The 18,938-nt window shown below is 37.2% G+C and overlaps 1 protein-coding gene across 2 annotated transcripts; it reads right to left on the bottom strand.

Annotated features, from left to right (window-relative positions):
- Positions 1-310: 310 nt before the first annotated feature.
- LOC123556412 (uncharacterized) lies at positions 311-17,695 on the bottom strand. 2 transcript variants are annotated; one of them, XM_053542623.1, is made up of 3 exons: positions 17,586-17,695; positions 16,197-16,305; positions 311-508 (listed from the first exon to the last, which is right to left on the bottom strand). In XM_053542623.1, the coding sequence occupies exons 1-3, from the start codon at positions 17,674-17,676 to the stop codon at positions 361-363; spliced, it is 348 nt and encodes a 115-aa protein (XP_053398598.1). In that variant the 5' UTR covers positions 17,677-17,695; the 3' UTR covers positions 311-360. The 2 variants fall into 2 exon arrangements, with proteins under 2 accessions (XP_053398598.1, XP_053398599.1); XM_053542624.1 differs by lacking the exon at positions 311-508 and adding an exon at positions 14,707-14,857.
- Positions 17,696-18,938: the final 1,243 nt, after the last annotated feature.

Here is an 18,938-nt window from a genome sequence, read left to right as displayed (position 1 = left end):
CTAACTTTTCGATATGTTTAAAATGGTCATTTCAAACTGGAAAAATATTCCTATGAAGGCGTTTTCATGGCACTGATATTATTTACAGAATAAGGACTTGGTCAGGTTCAATTCAGAATATTGTTTGAGTGAATGCTGTCTTCGAACATTCAAATGCGTAACATTTTGACCTTGTGACACTAATGATTGGTTGTAATCGGTTTGGTTTGTATCGGCAGCACATTTCAAATGCTTAAATCTCAAACAAGTGGCTAAAGCCTTTAGCATTGTATATAAAGACAATGTTTTGTAAAACAAAACAACATGCAAGTGAATTTAGAATATTTTATTCCATAGCGAACAGAGGTTTTTCATACAGAATCATTCGTTTTTCACACCTCGTTTCTGTTCCCATGCGGCACAAGGTTGAGTTTCGTCCATACTGTCAACAAATTGCATTTCGCAAGTGCTGTCATCGTCCACAAGCACACATCCTTGTATACTGGCCACACCAGCTTTCTTACCATATCTACAAATGGAAAGTATTTAAGTATTTTCATAACTCTGAATTTAATAACGATCGTCGGAGATGTAATTTGATTGGCCCGACTTGTATGACTAAACAATGATTGCATTCCACCGGCTAAATATCATACTTAGAACTTATTACCAAAAGCTGAATAGCAAAAGGTAGTACCAAATTTTTGAATTTGTCACAGTCTTAAATTTTAGGGGGATATGTATAGCGATGGGGATATTGGACCAAAGCTTTTTATGTATCGACATCTTAATAATCATTTGAAGGATGCTTACATCAATTTCTGCAGCACCAGACAATTAAAAAGAGACAATAAATGGTAATCATTGTAACAGTAATTGATAACCTTCCCATGATGCTTTGTATGTCGTACGTAATACATGAGTCAATTTAGTGTATGCGAGCGGCTTGAGTAAATCTATTTTCATATAGACGATGTTTGTTGTTAATCATATAATGCGAAGATTAACTCTTTAAACATGGTGTCAAATGTAAATGGACTAAATACATGCTGATGAGACAATGCTAAATTAAACATCCGATTCAGGGGACTAATATTACTTATCTCAGCAATGAATTAAGTAATTAACCATGAGCGCTAATGAGGAAGTACCGGCGGCTGCAGACGCACCGTCTCATAGCTCTATGGCTGTGCCTTCGCTGATACCCTTTCCACAGAAACTGGATATGGACGGTAATGTCGCTACTAATTGGAAAAAGTTCAAACGCTCTTGGACTAACTATGAGAAAGCAGCCGGACTTATACATAAATCGAAGGACTTAAGAACAGCTACATTTCTTACGTGCATAGGACCAGACGCGATGGATGTCTTTGATGAGTTGGATTTTGTAGACGACTCACAAAAGGATGATATCGATATTGTTTTGAATAAGTTTGAAACTTTCTGTGTCGGAAAAACATATATGACATATGAGCGATATGTTTTTCACACATCTTCACAAAGTGAGTCAGAAACTTTTGACAGCTATTTGACGAAAGTGAGGAAGTTGTCTACAACATGTAAGTACGGAGCGTTAGAAAATTAATTGATCAAGGACAGATTAGTATTGGGAATACGAGACAATAGATTACAGGAAGATAAATTACCTTTGGAAAATGTATAGAGATGTGCCGAGCTCCGGAAGCGTCGTCTACGAACATACAGTCATTGAACAAAGATGCATCTATTCAGGAGGATATTCAGGTCGTAAAACCTAAACGGAAACCTACAGCAGATCGTAATAAATCTTCAGCGAGGAAATCGAAGTGTAAATATTGTGGGAAATTTTGTGCTGCAGGAAATTGACCCGCTTATGAGATCAGATGTCAAAAATGTGGAAAATTTAATCACTACGCTTCAGAGTGTCGTTCAATAACAAAATTTCAAAGGTTGCATGTGAAACAGTTTGACATACAGCCGAAGTCTGAAAGTGATGATGAAGTTTTGACAGTCAATTCCAGCGGAAAAGTTAAAGCTAAAATATTTGAAAACATGCTGCTCGTTAATCAACAGAAAACTGTCAAGTTTCAGTTAGACAGTGGCGTAACAGCAAATATTATTTCTAGATCGTATGTACCGGATGAACTATTAGAACACACACAGACAACTTTATTTATGTACAATAAATCAAAAATGAAATCCTGCGGAACGTGCGTATTACTGCTGAAAAAATCCAAAAACTAGGAAACGCTACAAGGTGAAATTTGTCGTAATTGAGAATGACAGCACACCGTTGTTAGGTTCACAAGCAATTCAGAAAATAAATTTAATTAAGATACAATATCACAACATTTGTCCCGTACTTCACCTTAATTAACCATGGATGAAATTGAAACAAAATTTGCGTCAGTATTTGAAGGTAAAGGTCAGTTTGAAATCCACTTACATTTGGAAATAGATGATACAGTCAAACCTGTGAAAATGCCTGTACGCAGAGTACCGGTAGCTATGAAAGAAAAATTGAAACGAGAGCTAAATCAACTTGAAAAAAGGGGAATAATTGCGAAAGTCGATACACCAGCAGACTTGGTTTCGAGTTTAGTAGTTGTCAAGAAAGCCAATGGGAAACTTCGCATCTGCATAGATCCTAAACCATTGAATTAAGCCAGATTTATATAGCGCAAGAATTTGGCAAAATGACGTATCATTTGCGCTTACATCATTAGCGCTGATTGATATTGTGCAAACATAATGCATGCAGCCAGCAGCATGATCGACACGCGGTCGCTTCATGAGCCAGTTACTGGGAAATTAAATATAAATTTGCAGGAATTGTGCAAGATGACGTTTCTCTGAAATAACTATAAAATAAGCAACAAAATAGTATAAAATTCTACCTTATAAAACTTGTAAAATTCAAAGTCTTTTTTCCGAAGATTTTCTGACCGGAGTTGATTACTTTACGTCTCCAAGAATCTGCAGTAAAAGAAAGTGTCCCACATGCGCTCGGTTTATATAACAGACTAGGGAGCATGCGCAAATGACTACGAATGACATAATTGTGCGGAGCCAAACCTGCGGAAAGTACAGTGACGTATTGTGCAAAATAAATAGTTTAATCTCAAGCTCTTAAACTGAATATTGTATCTGTATATCAATCAACACATGCGTGACTTGCCTAGTACCTTATTGAGTAGAAAGATGTCCTGAGAATAAGTTTTTCTTCGTCGGTGCATCAAATATTATATACGTTTCATTTTAGATATTAATTGGTATGTCCTATTTCAACGAAGGGTAGTGACATTTGTAGAATATGTTCAAAAACAGAAGAAATCACGTCAAAAAAATGCAAAATTAATTGTTTGTTCTCGGGCACGAAATCACTTTAAATTTAAATAATAAAATATACAATGTACAGATTGCACGCACTTGTTTGCAGTACCACGACTTATAAGAGTAATTCAAAAAAACTATAATGATTTACTCCTAGATGTGGGATAAACCGTTATACATAGGGAAAGCTAAAGTGGTGATTCAAACTTCTTGCATCTTACTTTAGTCCTTCTTTGAAGGACACCAAGCTAACATAACTTAGCACTTCATATGAAACAAACATTCCATGTAGTTACAACGTGAGGTCGTTCTTCACCACAATCATGTCCTAAATGTTGTTTTTTGGGGTTTTTTTTTGCTCCTGCTGTGCTTTCTTCCACGGTATTGATCACATGTATGTTTGTTTCACGAGGATTTCTTTTATGTACGTATGTACACGAGCATTTTATCATTTCGTTTCTTTTTATTACAATTTCTAGGCGGGTACACTGTCATGTATCTTTGGAACATGGAGGAGATTAAGACGTGGGGCTCAAGAGGGTTTTTTTGTCACTGACCATTACAAGGTGGTTCCGCATTGTGTTCATTGTTTTGCTCTTGTTGACTATTTGTGGGTTTTTTTGTGTAGATATCAATAACTACACATCCATACATACACTGAAGTAGGGTTTCTATTTCGGGAGACGGCGTTTATGTAAAGCGGCTATTCATATCCTATCTTTGTCCTTGTTTTTGAGACATCAAGTAAAATTTATAAATCTGATATTTATTTTGTTGGGGTTAACGTCGCACCGACACAATTATAGGTCATATGGCGACCTTCCAGCTTTGATGGTGGAGGAAGATCCCAGGTGCCCCTCCGTGCATTATTTCATCACGAGCGGGCACCTTGGTAGAACCACCGGCCTTCCATAAGCCGGCTGGATGGCTTCCTCATATGAAGATTTCAATGTCCCGAGAGAGGCGGCTCGAACCCACATCGATGATGGGCAAGTGATTTGAAGTCAATGACCCTAACCACTCGGTCATGGAGGCCCCACTATAAATGTGATAATGACATTTTTATCTTAAAGTGTTACTCAGATATTGTTTCAAGAAAATATATGATTTCTTTATTCTGTTTTACTCAACTATTAGAAGGAAACAGAAAGAGGTTGAATTGACGAATTCAGTATTGCAGTGATCGCTTTATGACTATCTGAAGTTGCGAAGATATATGAAAAATCGTCCAGAGAAGAATATGACCATCAAACTCAAATTGTCTTACCTTGTCCATTGTAAAATTGAGTAACATAAGAAAGGAAAGTGAAATGTTAGAGAGAGAGAGAGAGAGAGAGAGAGAGAGAGATTTACATAAATGGAATAATTGTATTGTTCACGACTAATCAGAACACAAAACAAAAACAGAATGGAGTTTGGATCAAACGTTTTCTAGAGCTTTTCACAATAGTACCTTTTAGATACTCAACATGCTGAAGAGATTCATTACGTTTCAGCTTTATTCGTTTTTGTTGGCTTTATCGTTAAGCCAACACAATTAAACGTCGTTTGGTGACTTCCAAGCTTCCGGTTGTGGACGAAGACCCTGGGTGCCCCTCAGGGCATGATTTGATAACGGGTGGGCACCTTGGTAGAACCACCGACCTTCGGTAAACAAGCATGATGCCTTTCTCACATGAATAATTTCGACGGCCCAACTTAGGCTCGAACCCACGTTTTGCTGTTAAAATCATTCACTTTACGCAGTTAAGAAGCACAAATTATTATGATAAAATCAGTAAAATGATCATTTGGAAGCAAAGAATGCACCCAAAAGGAATATTAGCTCGATTTGATTGAGTCTGTTCATGAGCCAAAATTGGCATCTTTATTCTGCAAAACAGCATACTGATATGGTGCAATTGGACCCATATATTATAACATATTTTCTGATTACGTGTAGTCACATTAAATGATGTATTCACACTGCCCATAACCCATATGCATTGGCTATTATTTCCTTGTATGTGCTACATTACATGCTATGACCATTGCCCTAAACACTCTTTCACATGACTTGAATGCACGAATATTTAAATTTGGACTGAAATCTTGGGAATACCGGCCGTTTAATTTAGAATAAACCTGGACACAACTTTGTAGCACAGTAGTGTAAACGACTCCAATGGGAAAAAGGTCCAGTTACTGGCGGTAGTTTTCGCATTCAGAAAGAAAGTTAATTGAGCAGACAGTATATTCTTGATATTCAGAACCTGGTAAAAGAGGCTATGGTTTTGACACTGGGAAAAGGAATCCGTCCGGTGGTAGCGGTTTAACTATAATCATCCAAGCAAATAACGCCGGCGACACATACTTCATCTAGAATGTGAAACGCGTGAACGTCAGTCGATGGAAAAGCAAACAGAGGTCCTACGTTTTGATACTGGAGGCTGTTTCGGTTCCATTTTTTCTTTATTCTACGCATTCTTTTCATCTACCTTACTGACTGCTCGCCGTAATCATCTGTCGCCCGAACTGAATTTTGCCGCAAGACGTATTACCATTTCCGGCCCTGGCGTGTATAAACAAAGACCTACTATTGGCGCCTTGTTTGCGCAAAGAAACAGTTCCATCATATTTGATATACAATTTAAAATAAAGAACATATTAGAATCGAAATAATTTATAGCAAAGCTGTCCTTTATCACTATTTATACACTGGGGCGGTTATACGTCGTCCGAAATAATTTCATTAACGCGCGAGTCAAATAAATACAGCGTTATAATATCGGACTAGCTTATGATTCATTTAAATTCAATTACTTGACACTATAGTTAATAATTACTTTGGGTCTTAGAATGACTGACACAGCGCGCTTAGACATAATACCGCTTCTTTTTAAGGTAGCGTGCAATAAAAATATTTATGAATTTTTCGTGTATCATTAATGTTCTTGACATTTTGAATTGATCAATTTAAAGTACTTGCGTTATAACGTAGCTGTTGAAGAGAGCTGACCACTTGTTAATGTTCGTTTCATTATTAAATGTACATTTACTGGTATAAGGAAATAACGTTGTCATGTAAGTATACATGTTATCATGTTGACGCGCTAATCTTGGCGTCACGTTTACGTGGCGCGGTTTATCATATTATTATGTATGACGTCCTTGACGTCACTTATATATGATGTACTTCCGCAGTCAAACGAAAGCAACAGATTGAAGTAAACTGTAAGAAACCACACAACGTCTTGTATTTAAATTCCACTAGTGTCTAAACGACATTTTGGTGCCGTGACAATGGCAACACGATTACGGGCAGTGCTTAAAGGACAGAAAGGAGCAGTGACGCGAGTTTTTACCAAATTTGAAACTATTGATTTAGAGGGAACGAATTTTGACGAGCTCCAAACCATTGAGGATACCCTGAAAGGCAAACTCCAAATTATAACGGACATACACGAACAAATTGTGAACTCTATCCCGGAAGAGAATGCTGAGGAGATTGAACATGAAATTTTGGACCAAGAAGATTATGTGTACGAGTTGAGAAATAGAATTCAACGAGTGAGCAAATTCAGGCAAGTCAAATTTTCTAATCTCAATGCAAATTCACAAGTTTTTCCTATTCTGATCCCAGAAGGCACAGAAAACAGAACACAACGCGAAAATAACTATTCTTACAGCATACAAGGGCATGCATCCACGGCCAACCCGAGTTACGGCTCAGTATATCACAGATTACCTAAACTCGAGCTTCCTAAGTTTGACGGTGATATTTTAGAATGGCAGTCCTTTTGGGACTCGTACGAATGTGCAATTCACAATAATGCATCGCTGAGCGGAGTACAGAAGTTTACTTACCTGAAGACTTCTCTTAGAAATGAGGCATTACAGATGATAGCTGGTTTCTCGCTCACTAATTCTAATTACGAGAAAGCTATTTCCCTACTTCATGAACGTTATGGACAGAAAGATATTATCATACAATCATACATGACGGCTTTACTAGAAGTCCCCGCACCTACGCACACAGTTTCGAGTTTACGCAGATTCTACGACACAACAGAAACCTACATCAGAGCGCTAGAATCGTTAAACCAATCAGAATCCACGTATGGTTCCCTGCTTACTCCAGTGATGTTGCAGAAACTACCTTCCGACGTCAGACAGAATATGACACGTGCGCACGGGTCACAGTCGTGGCGCTTACCCGAACTTTTGAGTAGTTTACTATCCGAGATTACTATTCTGGATGCCGGAGCCCCGTACGTAAAACAATATGACGTCCCAGCCACGACCTCCACATTTCTCAAGAAGTCCGATTCCCACAAAACGGAGAAAAGCAATTCCACTACACAGCGAAAACCAAAGAGTTATACAGAGAAGAAATGTGTATATTGTAAAGGACATCATTCAAGCTTAGAATGCAAAAAAAGTTACAGATTATAAAGAGAGAATGGACATAGTGAAAAAGAATAAGTTGTGTTTTAACTGCCTCGGTGCTCATAAACTGTCAGACTGCAGATCCAGATTCAAATGTAAGAAGTCCTCCAAACGACACCATACAAGTATTTGTACCGGAAGTGAGTCTACATCGACTGAAACACCTACCAACCAACAATGCAACGTAAAGGAAACTGATTCAGCAGTTTTGCACTCTACGCAGACGATTTCTACTGGACCAGTTTTGTTGAAAACAGCCGTTTCGGCAGTGAAGTCTACCAGCATATCATTTCCCGCCAATATACTCTTCGACGAAGGTTCCCAGAGTTCTTTTATTACGGAAAGCATGGCTAGAAAGCTTGAAATAAAACCGACTGGACAAGAAACATTATCACTCTCAGGATTTGGCGACAAAGAACGACGACTACGTCATCTTGATATCTATTTAGAGTCGACCCATGAAGATATACCAGTTAAAGTGTTAATCGTGCCCGAGATTTCCGTGCCGTTAGCAACGTACACAAACCAAGTTAGAGAACTGCCATATTTAAAGGGACTAAAACTAGCACATCCGGTGCATACAAGTGATGACTTTAACATAGAGATTTTAGTTGGTGCAGATTTTTATTGGACTATAGTGCAAGACGAGGTTATTCGTGGCAACGGACCTACAGCCATACAGTCAAAACTCGGCTATCTTTTGTCAGGACCTCTCAATGTTCCCACATTTAGAAACATTACGCCGACACCCGTATCCATGATGAATGTGTTCACGCTGCATAACAAAGAAGAGGTTGACTTAGAAAAGTTTTGGAAAATCGAATCCATGGGAGTCGAACCAGTAACCAAGAAACAGGAATATGAACAGTACTTGACACATTACCAAGATACGTGCGTTACCTACAACGACGGTAAATACATAGCAAAGTTACCTTGGAGAGAAGAACACGATACATTACCGACCAATGAATTGATCAGCCGGCGCAGAACTGAAAATGTAATCAACCGATTGAGGAAAGAACCTAAACTACTACACACGTATGGGGAGATAATCAGAGAGCAAGAACAACGAGGATTTATAGAAGAGGTACCAGCCAACCAGATATGCACGACAAGAAAGTTACATTACATTCCTCACCACCATGTAAAAAAGGACTCAGCAACAACTCCAATTCGCATCGTCTATGATTGTAGCTGCAGATCCGGACGTGAATTTTCGAGCCTGAACGACTGTTTGATGAACACCCCTCCTCACCTCACTGATCTTACTACAATTTTAATTAGATTCAGATACGACAAATACGCCATTTGCACAGACATAGAGAAAGCGTTTTTGAATGTTGGACTACACGCAGACGACCGTGACGTCACAAGATTTTACTGGTTGACAGACCCAGACGATCCAGCCAGCACTCTAAAGACATATAGATTCAAGTCCGTTCTTTTCGGAGCAACTTGCTCTCCATTTATACTGAATGCGACGATTCTAAAGCACCTAGAGAGACACCAATGCGAACTTACTGATCTTATCAAGAGTCGCTTATACGTAGATAATATACTTACCAGCGTCCAAGATGAGCAGAAGTTACATGATTTCTTCGAAAGCAGCCGACAAATATTCAAGCAAGCGTCTTTCAACCTACGATCGTGGAGTTCTAATAGTGAAGCATTACGTACCAAATTTAAAGCCGGCGGAATAGATGACAAAGACAAAGAAATCAAAGCACTAGGTATGCGTTGGAATCCTGAAACAGATGTCTTGTATATACCGCAACGTACATTGTCCATGCAGAATGACGACTTACTGACGAAAAGAGATATCTTGAAGGAATCATCATCCATATTCGATCCGCTTGGATTATTGAACCCCGTCACAGTGAGAAGTAAAGTTCTGATGCAATCATTATGGCAACGCAAGTTAGAGTGGGACGAGCTTTTACCAGACGACATAATTAAAGAGTGGTGCAGCATAAGAGCAGACGTTAAAAAAGCCATCGACATGAAGTTCCCACGCTGTTATTTCCCAGATGATTCTCCTACAGAAAAAAATCTTCACATTTTCTGCGACGCAAGTGTGAAAGCATACGGCGCATGCGCGTACCTTGTTTCCGGAAGTCACAGCACACTTGTTATGGCCAAGAACAGAGTAGCACCCATTAAGCAGTTAACCATCCCGAAACTCGAGCTTTGTGCAGCTGTCCTGGGAGCCAGACTGTGCCACCATATTATCACCAGTACAGAGTGTCAGAGAGTTTACCTGTGGAGCGACAGTCAGATTGCTCTACAGTGGATTTCAACATCAAAAAACAACCCATATTTGTATCCAACAGAGTACAAGAAATACATGAACTGACGAAAACATACGAGTGGAGATACTGCTCTACAGATACCAACCCCGCAGATATACTGTCACGTGGTCTATCATATGACAAGTTCCATGACAACAGGTTATGGTTCCATGGTCCGGATTGGCTGACAAACACAGCCAGTTTTCCAGTGAAGAGTACCATATCACAGATACACGTAAATGATAACAGACAAGGTGAAGATACTGTCGTCCTTGTAAAAGAAACCCCATTCGTTCCGGGTATTCTACACATATTAGACTTACAGAGATTCAGCTCCTACCAAAAGGTTCTAAGAGTGTGTGCATACATTTTTCGATTTGTAGACCAGTGTAAGAAGCAGAAGAAATATGGCGGAGATCTACATCCACATGAACTCGACACAGCAGCAAGGACCTTAATAAAACATACAGAGTACGTGAGGTTTCCAGATGTATTAGATTACATGAAGAAGACCAATTCTAGATGCATTAAACCTGCATTAGTGCGACAACTAGACCTGTACCTTGACATAGACAAAATACTACGCTGTGGAGGACGTATTGCCAACGCACCATTACCTGAGGAAACACAGACGCTCACGAAACACAACTTCACGCAGGCTTAGAGAGTACAGTCACATACTTACGTCAACGTTTTTGGATTCCCAGTATACGTCAACGTGTGAGAACCATCATCCGCACGTGCGTCACGTGCCGTAAAGTGACGGCAAAGCCTTACCGAGTACCAGATCCACCCCCTCTACCCAGTGACAGACTCAAACACGCAACTCCGTTTACTGTAACCGGCATTGATTTCACAGGAGCACTTACCGTGAAAGCTACAGACGGAAGATTGCTGAAAGTATACATCTGCCTGTTTACCTGCGCAAACACTCGAGCCGTACACCTGGAAATAGTCACGGATATGAAGACAGAATCCTTTATACTAGCTGTTTGCAGATTTATCAGCAGGCAATCCACACCAAAAGTATTCATGTCCGACAACGCATTGACATTTATAGCTACGGCCAAGATTATGAAAGAAGAAGTTTTGAACCCACATGGCATTACCTGGAAGTTCATCCCTCAACACGCTCCGTGGTATGGCGGTTGGTGGGAAAGACTCATTGTACTCACCAAGACCAGTCTGAAGAAGGTCCTTGGAAAGGCGTTAATCAACTTAGAAACCCTACAGACGCTCATTACCGAAGTCGAGTGTATAATTAACGATCGGCCGCTGACCCATTCATCAACAGATCCAGCAGACGACGAACCCTTGACGCCCTCACACTTACTATACAAACGAAGAATCACAACACCTATCTATCCAGACGACCGAGAAGAACCGGAAGCAGACGATATGTCACGTGATAAAGCAGACAAGCTATACCGTTTTAAGTCTGCTACAATTGAACATTTTTGGTCCCGGTGGAAGCACGAGTACCTTACATCGTTAAGAGAGTTCCACAAACATTTAGGAGGCGAAGGCGATCTGATTCGAATTGTTGACGTAGTCCAGATTCACGACGACACATTACCCAGAAGCAGGTGGTCCTTAGGTGTTATTGATGACGTTGTTACTGGAGCAGACGGACGTACACGTGCAGCACGAGTCAAATCTAGAAAGGGCATCATCACCAGACCTATAGCAAAACTTTATCCGCTTGAGCTGATTGAATAGACTGCGTTCAGATTTCGTTGGTAATAGAGACTAGAGACTGTGTTCAAATTTCAGTGATAAGAGAAACTGTGTTTAGAATTAGGTGATAATTGAGACAATTTCTGTTACTAGAGATATATTCAGACTGTGAAAGACAAATTATAATGACATTCCGTAGAATGGTTTCAAACGCGTGATTCATTTAACAAGACTTAGTAATTTTCATTCAAGAGTGCAATTTGATACATAATGATTGTCTTGTAATTTACTCTGATATTTTACTTTCCGGCCCCGGAGTGTCATGTAAGTATACATGTTATCATGTTGACGCGCTAATCTTGGCGTCACGTTTACGTGGCGCGGTTTATCATATTATTATGTATGACGTCCTTGACGTCACTTATATATGATGTACTTCCGCAGTCAAACGAAAGCAACAGATTGAAGTAAACTGTAAGAAACCACACAACGTCTTGTATTTAAATTCCACTAGTGTCTAAACGACAAACGTTACTTTTAAAATAGGCTGTACGCAGTTTCTTTTGTTGTAACTTTAGACAGAGTCAAGATTAATAAAATGTTCAGTATTCGTTTGGAAATTTTGTTAGCTCCCAAATCAAATACATGTCTAGTCTTTAATCGAATGAATTCTAATGAAAAAATCATATAGATTTAAAAGTGTTGCACCCGAGCGGGGTTATGACCCGAAAAATTATTTCGCTAAATATCAGTTAAATGACTAATTTGCTAAAAATAAACGATTTGTCATTAATAACTAGTGAGATCAAATTGATACAGCAAAATTTGATGAACGTGTGGAAACCTTTTAATGGGCATTGGCACGTGCTTGATGTTTAGTGGCCAGTCGTTTTTACGAGTGAAACGTACTGCTGGATTATTAAATGTTATTTTAATATGAAATATCCGATGTCGTTTTAAAAGAATAGATTACTCATTATGGGACCGTGCGACATTTTTTGAATATAGTTTATGATTCAATAATGAAGAAAATATGGTAATTAATATTGTCACGGGGAATATAGTAATTATTATTGTCCGAAGGTATATGCTACAAATACGTGTCTAAGTAATAAACCTTATGCCTTAAGATCGTTATATGCCAAGGATAAACATTACTATATAGGGTTTATTCGAATATGGTGCGAAACATTACGTGACTATCGGTACGGTACATATTCGAGATTAGAAACGCTGAACGTAGTTTTCATCGTTTATTGATGGAATAACCTAGTTGACCGATTACAATTAATTTTTAAGCCATTACGCTATAAATACATGTATGAGTAATATACCTTATGTCTTAAGGTCATTATATGCTAATGATAAACGAGATGACGTCATATGTTTTGCTTTTACTACTGTCTTCTCTGTTTAATAACGAAATAAATCGGGTCGTGCTTGAATGTGCCATTATGTAGCAGAAATTATTTTGCGTATCCGCATACTAACATATTTGCGAAATTTTTGTCACACTCATGTATATACAATTCGTTTTTATAGAGTCATGTGAAAGAAAACTACGTTGTACAATCGCTTTTCAATAGAAATCTATCACTTGTTTGTTATGGGTACACGTTTTTTTTCATTCGTGACAATCTCATTACAAAATTTCTAGAATTATGTTTTTGTAATTTTTAATAATTGAAATGCATTAAATTAAATACTTACCGCTTTAATTTCGAAAAAAAATTGGTTTAATTGAGACTTGAAGGCTGACTTGCAAATCTGCTGTTAGTTGAATTTTGAACATAGTTGAATGGAATAAGTGTGTACGGTAATCGGTTTTTGACAGTTTCTTGCCAGGAAGTTAATACTGATAGACTGATAACGTACAAATATGATGGGGTATTTTTATTCTTCAATTTAAAGAGTCCTTGAATAATGAAAAAAATCAAAACAAAACATGTTCTGCATTTCATTGATATTTGATTACATTAAAGAAGTCCGTGTGACTATTTTAACTTCGTAAACGTTTTCTTAGATTCACAACTTCGTACGACTGTCGCAAATTTCAGAAGATTTGTGAAACTGCGTTTTTATCATATGGAACGCGTAAGAAGTTCGTACGATAAAAAAAAATTAGAAAATTTTGTGAACAGGCCTCGGGATTACAAACTCAAGTTTAAAACAAAATACTTGTACTTAAGTTGTTACTAGGGTTTATTGCTACCTGAAAACAAGTGTAAATAAGCAGATTTTAAAGTGTCAAACGGATCCTTACATGATAAAAATCTCTACAATCACCTACAGTAAGGCCATTAGCTCTGCCAGGACAAAAAGAATCGACTATATGTTCCTAATCCTCGGACCGTGTCTCGTCGTGCCTCCCTAAATTTAGTTCCAGATACCGATCTCATTCATAACACGAACGCAAATGGACAGGCATAGATATTGACTTTTCCAAAGGCTTCCATTTTAAAATGACTGTCATATACCAAATAATTGAGATGACCATTAATATGTGAGTTTTTTCCCATAAAATAACATGCCAGGCAAAATATACAATTTTATTTAGACTTATCTATCCATTTTTTCTACATAATTTCTTTAAACACGCCCACCTCTTTGTTGAATGGGACAGCTATTTTTTGCACATATTGTTTAACTTCTAGATAGTCTTGAAGTGGCAATTAATTTCAAACTGGGACAATTTTGTTCAAAGCCTATTTCATGGCACTGATATTAGCTGGAGAACAAAGGTAGAGTCGGGTCCTATTCACAATTTTGTGGGAAGTGAATGTTGTCTCTACGCAAGCGCGAAAGTGCATAATTTGTTATTACACAAAAAATAAACCTTTACTTTGTGACGCTAGTGATTGGTCGTAATCGGTTTGGTTTGCATCGACAGCATAAGTCTAATACTCTAACCTCAAACATATAGTTAAGGCCTTTGGCATTATAATTATATAAAAACAGTGGTTTTGGTACAAAACTTACAAATGAGTTTCAGATGTTTTATTTCATAATTCACAGAGGTTTTTCAAACTGAATTATTCGTTTTTCAGACGTCGTTTCCGTTCCCACAGGGTCGAGTTTCGTCCGTGCTGTCAACAAATTGCAAGTCGCACGTGCTGTCATCATCCAATAGCACACATCCTGCTATACTGGGTACACCAGCTTTCTTACCATATCTACAAACGGAAAGTATTTTCAAAACTCTGCACTAAATAATGGTCAGATATACGATTGGAATGATATAATTTGATTGATTTGACTCGTATCACCAGCCTTCCATATGAAACAGCATTAAATGCCCAACTTAATTGCTTAAAACTGCTAAACGATGCCGAACATTGAAAAATGCTGAATAACCAGACTCTTAAAGGTACCAAATAAAGACAAATAAAAAAAAACATAAATCTAAAAAAAGACTACACATTTTGAAATATACTACTAAACATTACGATAGCCGTGCAATATGCGCCACAAAATAACTACTTTTTTTGTATTTCCATGATAGTAATTATAAATGATTTGCATGAAAAATATGAGATATACAAGATTTTAGTTTCAAATTGACAGTGACATATATTAGGCCAATACAATAATATTTTTGAATTAATGTAGCAATATGTACATAAATCATATCTAACGTTTATGGTAAAATGGAGATAACCGTCAGTATTTGATACGTCTGATTAAACGTAGTGGCATGTTCTAACGGTCATGTGAATATAGGACCAAACCTTTTTATGTACCTACAGTCCAATAATCATTAGCAGGATGTATCCATCAAATTCTAATACATAAAATAAACACAAATGTGCGTAACTTTGAAATACTATTCACATAAAATATACATGTTAACACAATATGAATACCTCACGCCTCTAAAATGCTGGATTTTGTTACAAATGACAGTTTTAAAATTATGACTGCAGTTTTACATACTAAGTAGTATATTTAGCCAAGCTGAATATATCCTGCATGGTTTCTTTGGCAATTAGCATATGGTATTAAACATATATCTTCTGGCAAGCGGCATTTGGTATGGCGCACTGGCTTTCCATGTATGGCGCACTGGCTTTCCATGTATGGCACACTGGCTTTCCATAAGTTTTACTATTCTGTGATAAGAATTCTGTGATCCTTTTTATCTTGTTTTTAGATATCTTGAGTAGGTTTAAGTTCTTCATATCGACAACATTTTTGTAAAACAAAATTTATAAGTCTGTAACCCAATCTTAGCTTTAAAGCAATTTAAAGTGCTCTGCCTATGGTCATAAACAACCTAACCGGCAAAATATTTATCGAAATTTCGAGCTAACAAAGAGTCAATGATTGTTTTACAACGGAATATTACTGCAGCAGTGTTTTCCAGCATGAGTCTTCAAATTCATATGGATATAAATGATCCATTGAATTCTGTTAATAGCAATTGATTGCACCTTGATATTTACTTTTTTTACTACTATAGAATTAAGGTCAGAAACTCTTGAAATCTGATAAATATGGTGTCCACTAGCTTACCCGTCGCAACTTAAAATACCAGCCGTGCATGTACAATCTTCACAGTGTGGAGCTGGAGCTTTAAACGAGGCTCCCGGTGCAAATACCCATCCCTCGTATTCACACTCATCTGAAAATAAAAGAGCAAGTTATGTTCTTTTCCTTCAAACTATATTTCATATTTCCTACTTTCCATATATTTGGAATTCGTAATTGAATAATCATATTGATAGTTGATCTAATACAATGGCATATGTTTTAATTATCTTTTATGTAAGCCGTGTTCATTTACGTCTGATGCAACATTTAAAGGTTTATCTTTTCTTTTCTTGAAAAAGGAGCTCAATACATCGCCTATTAATGCCTCTCCTCAGTATTGCAGTTAGTTTACGTAATATGTATTGATGTTTTATTTCATAACATGAACTGCTGTTTGATTACTTAACGTAAACTATTGTTTGATTTCATAACGTGAATACCTGTTTCGCTACATAGCGCGAACTACTATTTGATTGCTTAACGTGAACTACTATTTCATTACATAACTGCACTGCTGTAAAAACAATTAACTTGCGCACTGAAAAAAAAAGTGTGAATTGAAAGATCGCGTCAAAATGAATTTCTAGTAATAAAAGGTATTACAGTGTTATATCAAACACGAATGAGAACTAGTAAAACACATTGCAATAGGATTAAATCTCTAACACATTCACTTTGAAGATTCTTTAGGTAGTAACTGTTAAGTGTTCTACACATCAATCTGTTACATTTAATCTCAATAAAGTCTTGTTTTGATGAAATATGATATAATAGTAGTGTTAAAATATATTTGTTTGATACGGATAAAATGCGATTACGGCAACAATAATATGACGGCGGTTAGAGCTCCTAGCTTCCATATTTTTCAGTAAAAAGGGATAGAGTTTCATATAAGAGGTAAACGACTTCGCAGGTTTTTTCTTTTGCCAAACCGTCAAAATCCTCAGCCAGGTGATAGAAACCATAACCTCTGCCAACTTAACCAGGTGATAGAAATCGAGATTTCTGCCAAACCGTCAAAAGAAAGAAATCAAAACCTCTGCCAGCTCGCTTAGCCACTGAATAGAAATCACGACCTCTGCCGGAGATATTAGCCGTGACCTCTGCCAAACCGAAAAAGTCTTTATTTAACTTGGAGCAAAAAGCTATAAAATTGTATTTTATATGTCTTTGCTTGGGGTTAGAAGTCATAAACGCAAAACCGTTAGTTACTCCTTTAGTCAAGAGATACAAGTTGCCACAACTGCCAAACCGTCATAGTACAACTCTCATAGATAGATGAAAGTCAAGGTCCTCTCAATTGTTAGTTTCTGAATTAATAGGAACGTAAACGGAAGATAAAATGTGTAGTTTGTAATTAAAAGAACTTACTGTCAGATGGAGGATCGAAACAGCATGACTCCACATCACAAAACAACAGCAACAGGTGAATGGAGACGACAAACAGTGCTTTGCTACACATTGTCCAATCTTATGACGCGTAGGAACTTTGCTATATTATGTCCGTAAAATCTTATATATATCACGTCACAACATCTCCAAATGTTAATCGGAGTTAAATGATATGTGAAATGCGATTAAATGCTGCCATAAAAAAAATAATTACAGCAATAGCACTTGACATTTTAGTAACGAATGTCTATTACATACAGAAAAAGTCTAAAGGGCAGGAATTTTCATAAGTGGAAACCAGTAAGATCAGCGTGAAAGCAATTTTTCAGTTTTAGATAAGGAAGAAAATACGTTTTCTTAACAATGATTAAACAATAGTAGCTCTATATAATATATTTCAAAGAAGACAGAATATCGTAGTATTGAGTATCGAGTATTTTTATAGCATCATATTGATATATAGCTTCTAACGTACCACTGGCTTGCAATTTTGACGTCGAAATTTAAAGCCATCTATCCACCATATTTTCCTTTTATACAACTGAAAAACCATGGTAGTTAAGTAAGATACACTTTGGGAAAACGAAGAATGCAACGTCATCATTAACTAAGATACACACAAGAGCTGTCCAAACCAAAAACTAACATCGCTTTATGTAAGAACTTCTAAAATATTACAGCTTTAGACACGAGATAAAGAACACCGTACCTACTCAACAGTACACCTTTAGCAGCAGTGTTCCGTTTTATACGTATCGTATAGCTTAGTTCTTTACTGAAAATACGACCAGTTGACAAACGTCAACATTTGCTTTAAAGATACTACTTCTTGGACGTATTTTCGTCTGAACCCTTAAATGTAAGTGACTAGCATAATATTCCACCATTGCTTTATTTTTGATTTTGTAGTGATAACAACTGATAATGGTGACCTTTATAAAAATGAAAACACCCACACTTTTTATGTAAAACTCTCACACGGTATTAGCAGTATTGAATTTATAATTTGATGATGATATGCAAAATAAGTTGATAAATGATTTATTAATTTATCAATACGTACATGTTATATACAGAACGTATATCTCTTAAAGTTTCCATTTGTAATATTATTTCTGACTACCACATTTGTTGTATTACGCCATCACTCTACATTTAAAACAAATTGATATTTTAAGATGTTATTATTATGATGATGAGATGTATATCCAAGTTAATGGGCCTGGCGCAGGTGATAGGCCGAGGAGAGTATCATGTTGGTCAGGTCCATAGACATAGATATTTACCGAAATTATCATACGGTAAGTGTTTTATTTTATGACAACACTCACA

Source organism: Mercenaria mercenaria, chromosome 5 (assembly GCF_021730395.1).
Source record: "Mercenaria mercenaria strain notata chromosome 5, MADL_Memer_1, whole genome shotgun sequence".
NCBI lineage: Eukaryota > Metazoa > Mollusca > Bivalvia > Venerida > Veneridae > Mercenaria > Mercenaria mercenaria.
This window is presented reverse-complemented; position numbering and strand designations above follow the sequence as displayed.

What these genes read in the sequence shown, in the direction of transcription:
- LOC123556412 (XM_053542623.1), bottom strand. Translation starts at nt 17,676, where the DNA reads ATGTGTAGCAAAGCACTGTTTGTCGTCTCCATTCACCTGTTGCTGTTG. An exon ending in TTTCGATCCTCCATCTGACA is followed by an intron (nt 16,306 to 17,585) that starts GTAAGTTCTTTT and finishes TTTTATTTTCAG; the next exon opens with ATGAGTGTGAATACGAGGGA. An exon ending in GGTATTTTAAGTTGCGACGG is followed by an intron (nt 509 to 16,196) that starts GTAAGCTAGTGG and finishes TTCCATTTGTAG; the next exon opens with ATATGGTAAGAAAGCTGGTG.